This window comes from Temnothorax nylanderi, unplaced genomic scaffold (assembly GCF_030848795.1).
Source record: "Temnothorax nylanderi isolate EJ_2023f unplaced genomic scaffold, tnyl_v1.0 TNYL_tig0092_pilon, whole genome shotgun sequence".
NCBI classification, from domain to species: Eukaryota; Metazoa; Arthropoda; class Insecta; order Hymenoptera; family Formicidae; genus Temnothorax; species Temnothorax nylanderi.
In genome coordinates, this window is record NW_027249154.1 from 473,440 (window position 1) to 487,425 (window position 13,986).

The window sequence follows — 13,986 nt, forward strand, 5'->3', positions numbered from 1 at the left end:
GTCGGACTGTATCATTATAATAATTTTTGTCTTTAATAACTTTTCTTATATAAAAATCGGGAAAAAAGTCTGTTTTGTGCCATAAAGTAATTTATTAATTTGTTTATTCGACATAAATTTTCCTATATTTTGTAGCAAGACAGCAAAGAATAAAATTATGGAAAGCAACAATTAAAAAAGATTATAACAAAAAAAGAATTATTTGCGTAACATAATATTTTATTGAAAAGACGGAAAGGGTTTCTATGGAAGGATTGTCATAGAAGGAATTTGTCAAAAAGAAAAGAATCTCTCCAAAAGGAAAGAAATTAATCGGAAATGCGTACAATGCGTTTTTCGGGTCGTCGACAACAAACAAACGCTAACTTTATTATAGGACAAAGAGCCCGCATCGAGTGATCTCGTTTTACGGTAAACGTGAGGCAGGAATAGGGGTCGATGAGCTCAATGAGGCACGGACCGTGTGAGCACAATTTTATGTCAACGATCCCCTTCGGGATGAAGGACGGTTCCCTTTAATAGAAAGTCGATTTAATAGACGCGAGAAAGACTAGTTAGATATTATCTCGGGAAATGATCGATGATATTGCGAAATTACGAGCAGCCTTCGCGAGATAAAGCCATGTATGTACATATACATATTTCATGATGGCGGCGCATAGAGCTGATAGAGCTCTAGCAAGATTAATAAGTAAGCGATCGAAAAAAAGATTAAAATCATTCTTTACCTATATAAAAACTTTACTCTAAATTTTTGTTTGTTCTATCATTTTCTCCTTACGAAATGTTATTTCAGTCATATGATTTCCAGTCGCTATACATATATGTACATATACATCTATGATTCTATGAAAGTAATGTATATCACGATTTTCTTTACTTTTAAAATGGAAGTTGATCTATAGGATTCTGCCTTTTGACCTTATACGTGAAGATGTATCTACCGTTATCGCGTTTTCGATTCCATGGTGTAAGCATGGATGTCACGTCGTGTCTTTCGTTTTTGTGAAAACAATATCCAAGGGGATCCGTAACTGGAAATGAGAAAAATGGAATTCTTCGTGGGTTTTCCATTCCGAGTATATAGGGGAGGGTTATACAAGTAATGGTATTCGCCAATATACACACGACCACACCCTGTAAATACGTTATACGTTCTCGGGGAGAGATGCAGATGGACAGAAATATTACATACTTACAGAAGATGTTGCTACGTGCGCAACGATATTTTGGTTTCGTGTTTTCTTCAAATTGAAATATTTATGCACGACGTATTTCCAGATTCTAAAACCGAGAGAGATGCATTATATCCGTTATAAGAATCGTTGCATGTTCTATTTGAAATAAGTATATCAAACGCGTTTAATATCGTGATACACTATAAATTTGTAATTCACAAGTCTTGTAGTTTAACCTGAATCTTATAATAATCGCTATCTTATTGATCTCTTTTTATAATGCAATTACAATGCAAGAATCATATGAGTTAGAAATTATAATTAAATTTAAAATTAATTTTTCTCTGCGTTGCGTTTTCGAAATACTTGATAACAGATTTAAGATATAATCTCGCGATTATAACTTAAGCTAAAAGCAGAATCGTTATTTTCACGCTTTTTTATTTTGAGAAAACTATACTATGATGAGGTTTGCATATGCATTTGAAATACTTCAAATATAAGTTATTCCAGACGTGAGAACTCTTTCTTTTCTGACATGCTTTCTCGTGCTGTGTATTTTGCTTCTCGGAACCGCAATGCAAAAAATAGATTCTGCATTATGTTAGATTCCGCTATGCCCATAGGAATTGAAGTTAAAAACGATTGTAACTTCATGTGATCGCAAAATACCATGTTTACGTGCACACACAGATATACTCTCATTTTTAATGTTTTTTAGATTATTTGCAACCGTCTATCAATATTTGTTTAATGGCAATGGGGCAATTGTTAATTCATTACATAATTGATATAATGGAACACGAATTTGTGATATTTTTCAAACAAATACTCGTATGTGGAGTGGTTTTATTTATTATTTGATTAATTTTTAATCGCGCAGTTTTTACGTCTGTTGATTTAACGATTGTATTTAACAATTATTTCTATTTCATTCGCTTTGCTACGTTTATTAAATTCCCTTTGCTCGCCGGATATTGTCCAGGCTACAAAAATGTTTAATCTCACGAATGGATTTCACGCGAAATAAAGTTCATTCAGACTCAAGCTATTCCGAAGGGACCGCTCGAGATGTTGCACATTATAAAATAAACAACCACCTAAGAAACTTCCTCTTTAACTTCGAGCCCTACTCCAACTACTACTTTCACCTTGGAAAATTCGAAATACCTTAGGTCCCGCGTAAAATTAAAGTATCGTAAAACGGCCTGAATAGAGTCATTTTTAAATTTATACTGTAATTTTATTTCACAAATACAGTAACTTTAAATTAATACATAATATTGAGAAATCATAAAAATACGTAGAAGCATACGTACGGAATTGGCAACATTAATAAACAATATAGGAAAGAATAAATTTTACACTATTAATTCTATTTCTTTAGTTTACATTATGTATATCATTAATATTATGCCGCTAGTCACGATCGCGAGCACAAGAGTATCGCTGTTTCACTCGAGATGCGCATAATGCGGCCATTTTCCAGATGAGATGGGCAACATGGGCTCTCTTTGAAGAAAAAGTGATGATGTAAACAACGCGATGAATGTCTTGAGTGAAAAAGGGATTATCACGGGCACGTTGTAATATTCTCGTACACGAGACGAAGAGGGACTAACGCGAGAAAGATGGTGCGAGGGGAGAGAAACAAGAAACTACAAAATTGTTTGCCGAGAAACGGGAAGCCAGATAGCGGAAAGCCGAGCGGGAGAGAGAACGAGACACCTAGCAGGCGAGGATCTGATTTACTCGCTGCAGGTGGATGTATATTTCCGCCGTCGTTCCTGCTTTTAGAAACTCGACGCTTCTGAAACACGGCGCCGCACGAAATTCTCGAAATTCAAGGATATAAACTTCGATAACCGATTTGTCGAACCGATTTTCACAACGCGCGTAAAAAAATGTTTATCTGATTAAAAACGAGACGCACTTATCTATTCAATAAGAAATTGATCAGCAGCTATTATTTATTAATAAATTGCACAACAATCATAAAGCAAAAAGACGAATCAAATCTTTTTTTATAAAGTTCTCTTGGAATTGCAGTTTCATCTTTTTAATAATAAAGACTTAACATATTAAATTGCAATATTAAATCTAATATTAATGCAATATTAAATCAATCTGATTCTAAAGCTATTAAAATCATTAATTGAAGATGATTGGTTTAAAATTATCAAAATATTTATAAGATTTGTTCTCTTTAAAAATTCAAGAAATTAAAAATCTTCCTTTTTAGTCTTGTAGAGTTTAAGGGTTCAACCTGCAATGAAGCTATACCGATTCCACGCTTTACTGCAAACTCTACTTTGAACAACAGTAACTGGAGAAGGTTATTACGTTCCTATTCTATCTTTAGGAAAGTGGTAAATGGAGCGAATGAATTTTGACCTTATCTGTGCGCGGTTATTCTCGATAAGAACCGCTGAGCCTTTACCCTAAGTCTAGAAACCGATAATGTCGGAATGCATAAAGCCAGTTGTTTATGAACCGCAAGGCAATCGTAAGGAAGTAATCGGCGCAGAAACTCTGATTTAATAAATACCGGGTGCATTCGAGAAGAACAAATTTACGAAAGTAATTGAAACAATTAATGAGAAATAATATTCCACGCTCTTTCCTTCATTAAACTTATATTACTATCTAGAGAGATAAATTTATATAATAATAATTTTATCTACAAAAGAGTATGTATATACTCTTTTAATATAATTCAGATAACATGACAATATTAAATAGATTGAAAATTTTTTCACAGTATTAAAAGTATAATAATTAAATTCTACTCAGGTACACATAAATTATTCTAAACTGACTACACTCGGTATCTCGAGACCGACAAAATACCGTCCAGCAGATCTTTTTAAAGTATCGAAACCGAAGTGCAGGGTATAAGAGCACTCCAGTCAGAAACTTAGCTTATCACACTTTGAAATCGCACGATAAAGGGAAAACCTCCTGTAAGGCATCGTCTTAAAAATTTGTGAGCAAGCCCCTCATGATGTTAGACACGACGAGAGCTTTCTTTAGTAAAATACAGGACTTAGCTACCGAGATGGTGGTGCAGTCGTATGAGGTTATCAAGTTTTAGCCCGAGGAGAGAAAGCACGTTGTATCGACCTCATAAAAGGAAAAAAAGAACGCTTTAAAGTCTTATATTGAGATGCCCTTGTCTGAAAATTGCACAAAATGCAATATCATATAGGTATAGCCACCTTGCTTTCCAAGATGCAATATAAATTCGACAAAGAGATGTTATACACGAAATAGTATTCCTCTTCTGCAAGATATTACCCGCTATTACATGAATTAATTTAATTTATATCTTTGTTATACATTTAGCAGTAAAGAAACATCCGTCTGAATCTCATTTCGCGTTTATATTAAGTGGATTATTCGTATTAAAGAAATAGCAAAAGTTCTAAAATCAGACAATATTATTCAGATATAAACCTTTGTTTTCAAGAGATCATTTGAAGCAAAATATGTACGTAATTATCAAAGTATTTAATCACCATTTGAAAAATTTAAAATAAATTATTATAATATTCCTGTAGATATTTCTGCGACGATCTGTGTAGTAAAAGTAATAGACAATAACTCTAATTTGAGAGAAAAGCAATAAACAGCTTTTGTAAGAGAAACACAAAGGCCGGTATTTCTCCACTCGTTAAATCAAAGCGGATCTGCACTTTATTGTGAATTAAGTTGCTTGCAGTTTCGTGCAGGCGAGCGACAACGTTAAATCTCAACGTTAGTTACCGGGCATTGAAAGTTAAAAAAGAGAACGACAAAAAGTTAAAAAGGCGCGTACGAGAATTGCCAGGTATCGCGTTCGTTTTCAAGGATGGAATTTGAACACCCAATTTAGTTGCTCGCCTTCCTGCGTGCTACTCATATATCGTTACTCCGTTCAATCGCGTTAAAATTGGAGAATCGATTGTTCTCGACGAAAACCCGCCTTTTTCCCTTTTTAACTACATCTGAATGCTGCGATTAATTGGAATTGGATTGTATTGTGTTGGCTAAAGAACTATAATAAAAAAATTAATGTTACATTTCCAACTAATTAAAAGGCTTTTACTAATAACACCAGAAATACTAGTATTGCTTTTAATTGCTGATTTTGCAGCTTCAATAATTTATTCCATTATTTTGTACCAAAATATTTAAATTGTAATATAGCGACAACACGATCGAAAAATTTTAATTTAACTATTATGAGGAAACACTTTGAATAAAGATATTCCTACTGAAACAGATTGTACGTCACTTGATTATACTATTACTGTTTTAGTTACTGGAGCGTCCACGGGAGAGGCTGAAGATCCGCGATGGAGCACGTACAGCGCTCGAAAAACTAGTCGATCCTCGTTGCCACGATCCTGGCCGTCCTCGAGTCTAGAGCATGCCGCGAGGGAGACTAGACCCTCGAATGGCAAGCTCCCAGAAACTAGCTCTTGGAGCGTAGACAGATCGAGCCCTGGAACTCGTTCGGATCCGAGTTTCCTGGGAACGGTGATCGAGAGATCCGAAGAGGACGAGGACGGGAGGAGGATGCAGTCGCCGAGGGGCAATGACATCGAGAACGCAAGGATCACAAGCCATAACCCGTCCATCTCCTCCAGGAGCAACGAAACGAGCCAGACGGATCCGTCCAATCGGATTTCCATCGAGTCATCGTCCTCGCAGTCGTCGACGATTGGCTATCACCTCGTGAGGACCTCGTCGACTTCTAGAAGCTCCTATGACGTAATTCGTACCGAATCTCGTAGCATAGTAACGATTATTTGAAAATTTGGTCACGATTAAGGCTACAGATGTCCCGAATGTTCAGAATAATAGTTCTCAAGATTAGTAATTAGATTTCCTCGTATATTCTTACTTCTTTTATCTTATAATCTGATTTGTTAAGTTCTTAAACTAGAGCTGTAATTGAAGTCACGATCGGGACAATGGATTATTTAAATTATCTTATTGATAATTAAATAGAATTAAAAGTTTTCAGAAGTATCTGCACCAATTTTTTATAAATCTTTGCAAAAACTTGATAGATTTTCTCTTATGAATAAATTAAACATTCAGCAAGATATCGGCATTAAACAATAGTACCTCTCATAAATATCGATATCTCTCACAATGACATGATAGTCGTAATTATTCAGCGTCGTTTCCAATATCGTAATACGAGCGATAACTATAATTCAGCGCTATTGCAATGCCAGTTGCCAAAGTGGAATTAAGCTTCCATTTAATTAACGGCGTAATATCTCGGATTAAAGGCTTATAATCCATTGATCATATAAATTTTCAATCTTGAGTAGTTCAAATTAACGCAACACGCACGCAACGACAAATGCCGCGAAGAGGTTTCCTCGCGTTAAAGTTGCTCATGCTCATCTTCACATGTTTCACAATTTTTCAAAACGTCATTGCATAAATTTTAAATACTGTATATTATTTTGTCGTGTAATGATCCCTCGCATATTAATTCAAATGTGACTTTACAATGTGTGCAGATAGTGCCAACACTCGAGACACGACTATCATTCGAGACGCTCTCGCGCGAGAACTTGAAAAACACGACGTTGATGACGACGTCCACTAAAGACATCGCCATGCCACGACGCCACATGAGACACATCCCGAGCGAATGTGAGAAGTTTGAAGTCGGGGATCCAGCAAAGAGGGAATTTTATAGCCCGAATTATCCCGCCGATTATCCAAATAATGTGAATTGTGTTCGAGTTTTGGAAGGTAAGTCACTCTCTTATAGTAAAAACAATAGAATTTAAGCTAAAAAAAAGATAACTTAAAAGTAGGGGGGTTCTATCTATATATCTGCATATCATTCATGAGTTAAAAGTCTGTGATTGGTTGTGAAGCGACTACAAAGTCCAAATTAATCGAAGATAAATAATTTATCAGGCAATCATATAGCTTGTGTATTAAACCGCGAGTCTCGCATCGCTGACCGGAATATTGAGGGAACAATCATTTTCGCGGCGGTGGTTCAATGACCAATAATCGATTTTCTACACGTACATATCGTATCTCTCTGAGAAATCGATTTTCAAGCGAGCTTCGAGAGAACTTTTACAAGATTGCTCGCGGCAAGAACACGCTAGCCAGATTTCACTTTACTGCTGCGCACCGTTCGCTGATAATGCGGGGAAAAAAGGCGAGCGTGTTGGAATGGCGAACTCTTTCCGGACGAGGAAAACCTTTGATCCACGATTTTCTGGTATCCCGGGGCAAATGTTTTGAACAAACATCGTTTCCTTCCGAGCGAAATTCCGGTTAAGTAAAGAGCGTTAGACCCGACTTATCTCTTGAACATGGATTGTATAATGGCACGATCTGGTGATTATCCATATATGAATGCTATAATATCACAATCCGCGCGCATCCTTTACGGAAATTTATTGTTAATGTTAATGTTAATTTACAAGCTTTTTATTTCTTAATATAATGACACTGATTATATCAATCTTAATTTATTCATTTTCATCGATAATCTATTTATATATATATATATATATATGATAAAACAAAATTTATAGATATATTTGTGCGTTAATTTATAACAAATGACATATCTGAATAAATAAGCTTTAAATTCTTAATAAAATAATTTTTGATATAACTGTTATAAACAATTGCTATGTACAATCGAAAATTTGTAAAGACAATATGCAATATATAACTTTATTTTAAAGCACCGCAAAAGAAGACAAAAACCATTTTATTGAAACAACTATATTATTGCGTAATTTGCATAAATTGGATTGAGAAGCGTACAATAAACTTTAATATCGTAAATCCAATTGTATTGAAAATTCTATAAAACAGTTTATCGAGAAATATCGAGATGTTCCGACAAATACGATTCTTTTATTCTCCAAAATTTAATATTTCTGTGAAAAATTACAATAATTTCCTCATGCAAGTCAAATAATAACAAGAACATAAATCTTACAATGTAAAAAAATATTATTTGGAATAATCTGCTCAATGAATTTCGGCGCACCTTGTAAAAATGCCGGTATTATTGTCGAATAATGGCGAACATGACTGCCGAAACTATCTTCATTCATATTTATTCTATACCGCGAGAAACTTTGCAGAAATACTATATGCTTCACCCTCGTTTCATATGTATAAGTTTAATGCAACTTCGTAGCTTGAACATGACTGAACTTTCTGGAGGAGTAGGAGAGACTTCGAGTGATTGATACATCCCGGTGGTTCGGTTCGTTGGCTAAGGATACCGCGAGAAGATAGTAAATTTTCCTAGACTGACCCACAAAAGAGTCGAAGCTGTAAAGCGGAAGAAACGCAGAATGGACTACCTTTATTCCAACGATCACGGTTTTCATTTTAATCGGAGTAGTTTTTTTAATGATAGATGTGGTTCAAAGCTACTTAATTGATGGATTATCAAATTGTACTTGAAACAATTTTTAACAGATATAATATCAGGTTTTTAAATTGTTAATAACTGATATTATTAGTGTAATGACAATGTCAAAAATTAAAAATTAATTTTTGCTCTTTAGAGTCCATGCACAATGAGAGGAATAAGGAATAAGGAATTAAACATAGAGAGAATTCATAGTCGCATCTTATTTCAAGAGACATGATCTTTCTTTTCTCTCTATATTTAATTCCTTGTTCCTTATTCCTCTCATTGTGCATGGACCCTTATTCTGTATTTATCTGTTACACTTAAATTATTATATTTAATCAAACAACCAATAAAACGAAAAAACTTATTGTCAGTTACGACAATATTCGTTAATTATGCATCGTTATCTTTCGCGTCAAGGAAAATAATGCACAACAAATGATTTCGCATTTTATGCTTGGCACATTCAAACGAAGCGACGTGAGACGGTCGTAGTAAAGTCGAGAAAGAGAAAAAATTGGCGAACGTTCGGTGAAATCATAAATCTTCGTGAATCCAACCACTCTCCTTGTCGGTGGCTGCACGAAAGCAATATCTCGATAACGAATCGATGTATCTACGAACGACCGTAGAAGCTGCTCCTAGTCGTTCAGACGAAAAATGTCTCTCCGTTTCGAACTACTCACTCGTGCAAGATTCAAAGGATTCAGAGAAGCTTTACTTTTTTTTTCCAAATTATATCAATTAGATTGACTTATCCATATCCAGAAAAAATTTTAGAATAAAATATCATTTGTATCATATAATTTAACTACATTTAATTATTATTGCTAATCTCAAAACATGAGCGAAAAATGGAATCAAATGTATGTAAAAGTGCAAATGTATTGGAAGCTATCCAGGCCGTCAAGGCATGGATTATGAATAAACTAACTAACTAACTAACTAATTATTGGAATGTTTGGATTGTTGGAATTTGATTAATAAATCACTATAATATTTAAACGCACCTTGATCCGCGTGTGACCCTTATAGCCTCTTCTAATCTATATTTGAATTTCGAGGGTCTTTCACACTTTATTAACTAATTATTATTGCTAAATTCTTTATATTTTTTATGTTTTATTAAGTATAAATTTATAGAAGACAATAATTTCTAATATGTGAAAAAAACATTTAATATTTTAATATTAATACATAAAATTATTTAACATACAACTCTCTTACTCAGAAATAAATCAAAATGAAATCATATCAAATTAATCAATATGAGTCGTGATTGTATATATAACCTTAGTAATTTAATTCGTAGAGATTTGTCGATCTCTCTTTTAATTTGGAACCTCGAGATGCGTCGGATTAGGCAATGCGCGGCAGCTGGCTCTTGTTTGAATTTAAGTCAGGGTCGACGAGCCTCGCTCGTAAGTTATCGAGTCTTCTTCGTGTGTACTAAAATAGCGACCGTGATGATTACGGTGGTCCTCGACCAAATCTCGCAGACTGTGAAGTACAGACGTGCGCACAGTACAAATGCCGCCATACACAATGTCGTAAAACTAGAGAAAATGACATTTGCACGAGAAGAAATATAATAAAACAATAAATGTGTTAAACTCTAAAGATATCGGTGACATTTCGAGGGCTGACATACCTATTGTTTAGCATATTTTCTTCATATATGGCAGATTTATTTTCCTGTAATTTTTTTATTTAATTACTTATTTTAAATTTAATTTTCAAAAGCGGGAAACGATCATAAATGTTGTTCAAAAATTAAAAATATGTTAAAAGTATTGTAGCATCCATGAATTTAATCACCCTTCTCGTCAATATTAAAATAAAATTGGATATTTGGAATTACTTTTAAACTTATAATTATTGCAAAATATAATTTACGTAGTATTTAAATAATATATAATATATAATAATTTCTCAATAAATTTTTTCTATGATCACACATACACACACACATTTAAACGTACATTGAAACGTTTCTAAACCCGGCTTTTCATCGCTCCGTTCTAAGCTTGATGTAACAAGCAAGAAATTGTAATTGGCTTTGGCAAAGGGACTAGTTTGTCATTGCATAATGATGATTGTATAACTGTGATTGCACTAGGAGAAGTGACTATAGCATATTAAGGCTTCCTATGTAAATTACGTCACGTAATTATCTCCAATGTCAATGCGGTTGGAATTAAGGAAGTTTTATCCTAATGAACTGTTCCCACTGTATTATCCGATATTCATTATTAATAATTTTATCGATAAACAATAATTCTAACATTGGACTCAGTCATGGATTGTAGGGAGTTTAGTTTCGAACTCTGACTGATATTTTTTACAATAACGTCTTTACACTACACACAGTGATTTAAAAAGAACTTTTGATGCTTATTAGCATCAAAAGTTAAATCAATTATTGATTTAAATATGTGGATTTACTGTTCCAATAAAAGACTGTGTTTTCAAGATCGATAAATAATCGGCGCGCAGTTTGCTACGTTGAAAAAAAGTATACAAAATTCACACAAATATTATTATTAGGCTACCAAGTTTCAGCCCGACCGAAGATAAGATCTTCTTTATTTAAATTGTAACATATTGACTGCAATAAGAAATATTTTATTAATTACGTGTCTAGAGCTACTCAACTTAATCTACTGAAATTCTCTTTTTAGTAATATAAATATATATGTGTAGAATACTGTAGAAGTTAATTTTTTTTTTAATTTGCGAAATTCTTTTTTCAATATAGATTATAATAGAGCTAGTAAATTTACTTTGTAAAATTCTTTTCACATCCGCAAACTATTTGCAATGTTACATGTTATTTCCGATAATTTAAATAAATATTTACGTTTTTTTTAATATTACGTTTTGTAACATAAAACTGGACATAAACATTTTTAATAAATTATTAATACAATAATGTATAAATTGAAGATCATGAATGATGATTTAGCTCACAAATGAATGCATCTGCATAAATAAAACATAATTTTATTTATGAATCAACAATGTTTCGGTAATTATCTCGTAATAATTATTATAAAATTACGCGACGCGTAACACAAATTCGTCTGCGAGAGAATTGATCCGGGTTAACTTTTAAAAAATAATATGTATTATCTGTTTAATGTAAAATATCTTCTCAGTTTATAATTATGTAATTTTGTCATGTTTTTATTTTAGTTACGTTTAGTTTCCTACTTTATTTCGAACCACATGTTAAGATATTCTTATGTTCACATTTTACAACAAAACGTTACATATTGCCATTGTGCCAATTGTTCAGTCGCATAATTGTTCAATCTTTTAGTTAATTAAACAACTTGACAAACTTTAATCTAGGCGCCAAAATATCTTCACGGTGTCTCAAGTCACGTTCCTGGAATTTCCAAAATATATGGAGACCCGCGCATCGTCTGGCAATCCGCGGTCGTCACTTGGCAGGCTATCAGCAAGAAACTTCTACGGAATCTTGAGAAGGATCTTTGCCACCGCTATAAGCCACGTGTCCTACTCAAACATTTCCCCGTCTTATAATATGCTTGAATAGTACAATGTAATTTACATAACCTTCTAACAGTAATGAAATGCGTGTATATTAAATTTTTTAAATTTTAATTAATTTTATCTTAAGTAAACTTATACGTTACCTCATTTGATATAATATTCAGATTCGCGTAATCGAGTGTTTAAAGGAGAATATACATGGCATGTACTTGTATGCAAGTAGTAAATTCTTTGTCAAAAATTTTCCTGGTAGACAAAGATATTTTGTAGGTAATAACTATTTTAGAGTATTCTAATTTTTTACTCAAACATGTTAATAAGTAAAAAATTCATATAATATATGTATATAGCCCTATTGTAATTTTTTCTTTTATTCCATATTTTTATCATTTACATTGTGAATCTAAATCTAATATTGACGAAGATCGCCTAATTACTATTATTTGCCGTTTGTTAATATATATTAATTTCCGCATTGTCCCGACCTTCAACCTCTGTTTTTTTTTAAATCGTAGTTTCTTGTAAGATCTTTTATTACGTGCGAGAGCAGTGCAACAGTTGCGCGAATATGGCAGTCGTGGCTCTCTCCTACGATGTTGTAAAATGACTCCAACCACAAAGGGTTCGTTATCTCAATGACTGTCGCAAACGATGCCCACTCACGACGTTCGCTCACTCATGTAATAGCGTCATACGATCCTCTTATCATAGCGCGAACCCTTAAGCGTCATTTTGAATTCCACTCCGACTGAATCTAGCGGGCGAACGACCGAACATCGATATTTTCGCGGTTTCGAAGCGGAATGAATAATTCGCCGTGAATATTTCTCGTCGCGTTCCGGCGGTACAAACGAGACAGCTTGATGTGGAAATCCATCCGGGAGGTTCACGAATCGCGAGGATGTGGCGGACTGTAACTCCGATTACGCAAACTTACCATCGTTCCGGAATCCAGGGTGATCGATCGGAGCGACGGTCCGATGTCCGTGTTTGACGTATCGTAGATACTATCGAGCGTCGCAATTGCTCCGGTTGCCGCTGTGTTGACTACGTCTGACGATATTGAACAGATATGTAAATCGGCGTCCGCCACTGTAAACGAAAGCAACAGCAAGATTGAAAGACACATCGCTGCAATATTTCCACGTTAGGTGAAAAATCGAGGGTGAGAGACAAATCAATTTACACGTACATCACTCGTACGTCACGTCGTTTCTTTTTTTTTTTTTAGAAAAACATTCTCATCTATCGGTTTTATTAATTGGTATCTTACATGCAAATAATTGAATAAGTCTGATATTTTCGATACGCGGTTATTTATGTCAAAATCCTGAAGTCGTGGTCACAATTTTACGTTCAAATTTCAATGCAATATCCGGATTGCTCGGGTTTTATGCGAATTTATTTCTTAAACTGACGACATCGTTGTCACTGTATGTAAACATCGATGCCGATCATATTCCAGTTGAAATGCCGGATTAAAGTCAACAAAAAAAAAAATAAAAAAAAATAAAACATTGATCCTGATGCTTACTTATATTTATACGCTAGATTTCGGGGAGAAAAGATGAATCTAAAAAAAAAACATTTACTGTTACGCATGTATATTGCCGTTCTGTATATTCTGTATTTTTACCTCCAGATATTTATTCCGCAAACAACTCTAAAACGATGTACGTTCGAAAACATGAAGTCATTGCGGGAAATGAAACCGTGGATGGAAAGAGGAGTTCTGGTATCCGATAACCATTTTATAATAATATTAGAAATGTTACATGTACCGGCACTCTCTCTTCAAATATACGCCGATAAAATAATATATAGTAGGTAGATCTGGCTAGTCGATTAAACGTATTCATATAAACGTCTACCATCACC

General features: G+C 34.0%; 1 protein-coding gene across 4 annotated transcripts in view; it reads left to right on the top strand.

Moving 5' to 3' along the window:
- Neto (Neuropilin and tolloid-like) overlaps window positions 1-13,986 on the top strand; it is a 115,219-nt gene that overhangs the window by 61,343 nt on the left and 39,890 nt on the right. For all 4 annotated transcript variants that reach the window (XM_071710852.1, XM_071710851.1, XM_071710850.1 and 1 more), the window contains exons 3-4: window positions 5,479-5,933; window positions 6,701-6,938. In XM_071710852.1, coding sequence (XP_071566953.1) covers window positions 5,479-5,933; window positions 6,701-6,938 — 693 coding nt within the window. The remainder of the gene's footprint in view (window positions 1-5,478; window positions 5,934-6,700; window positions 6,939-13,986) is intronic.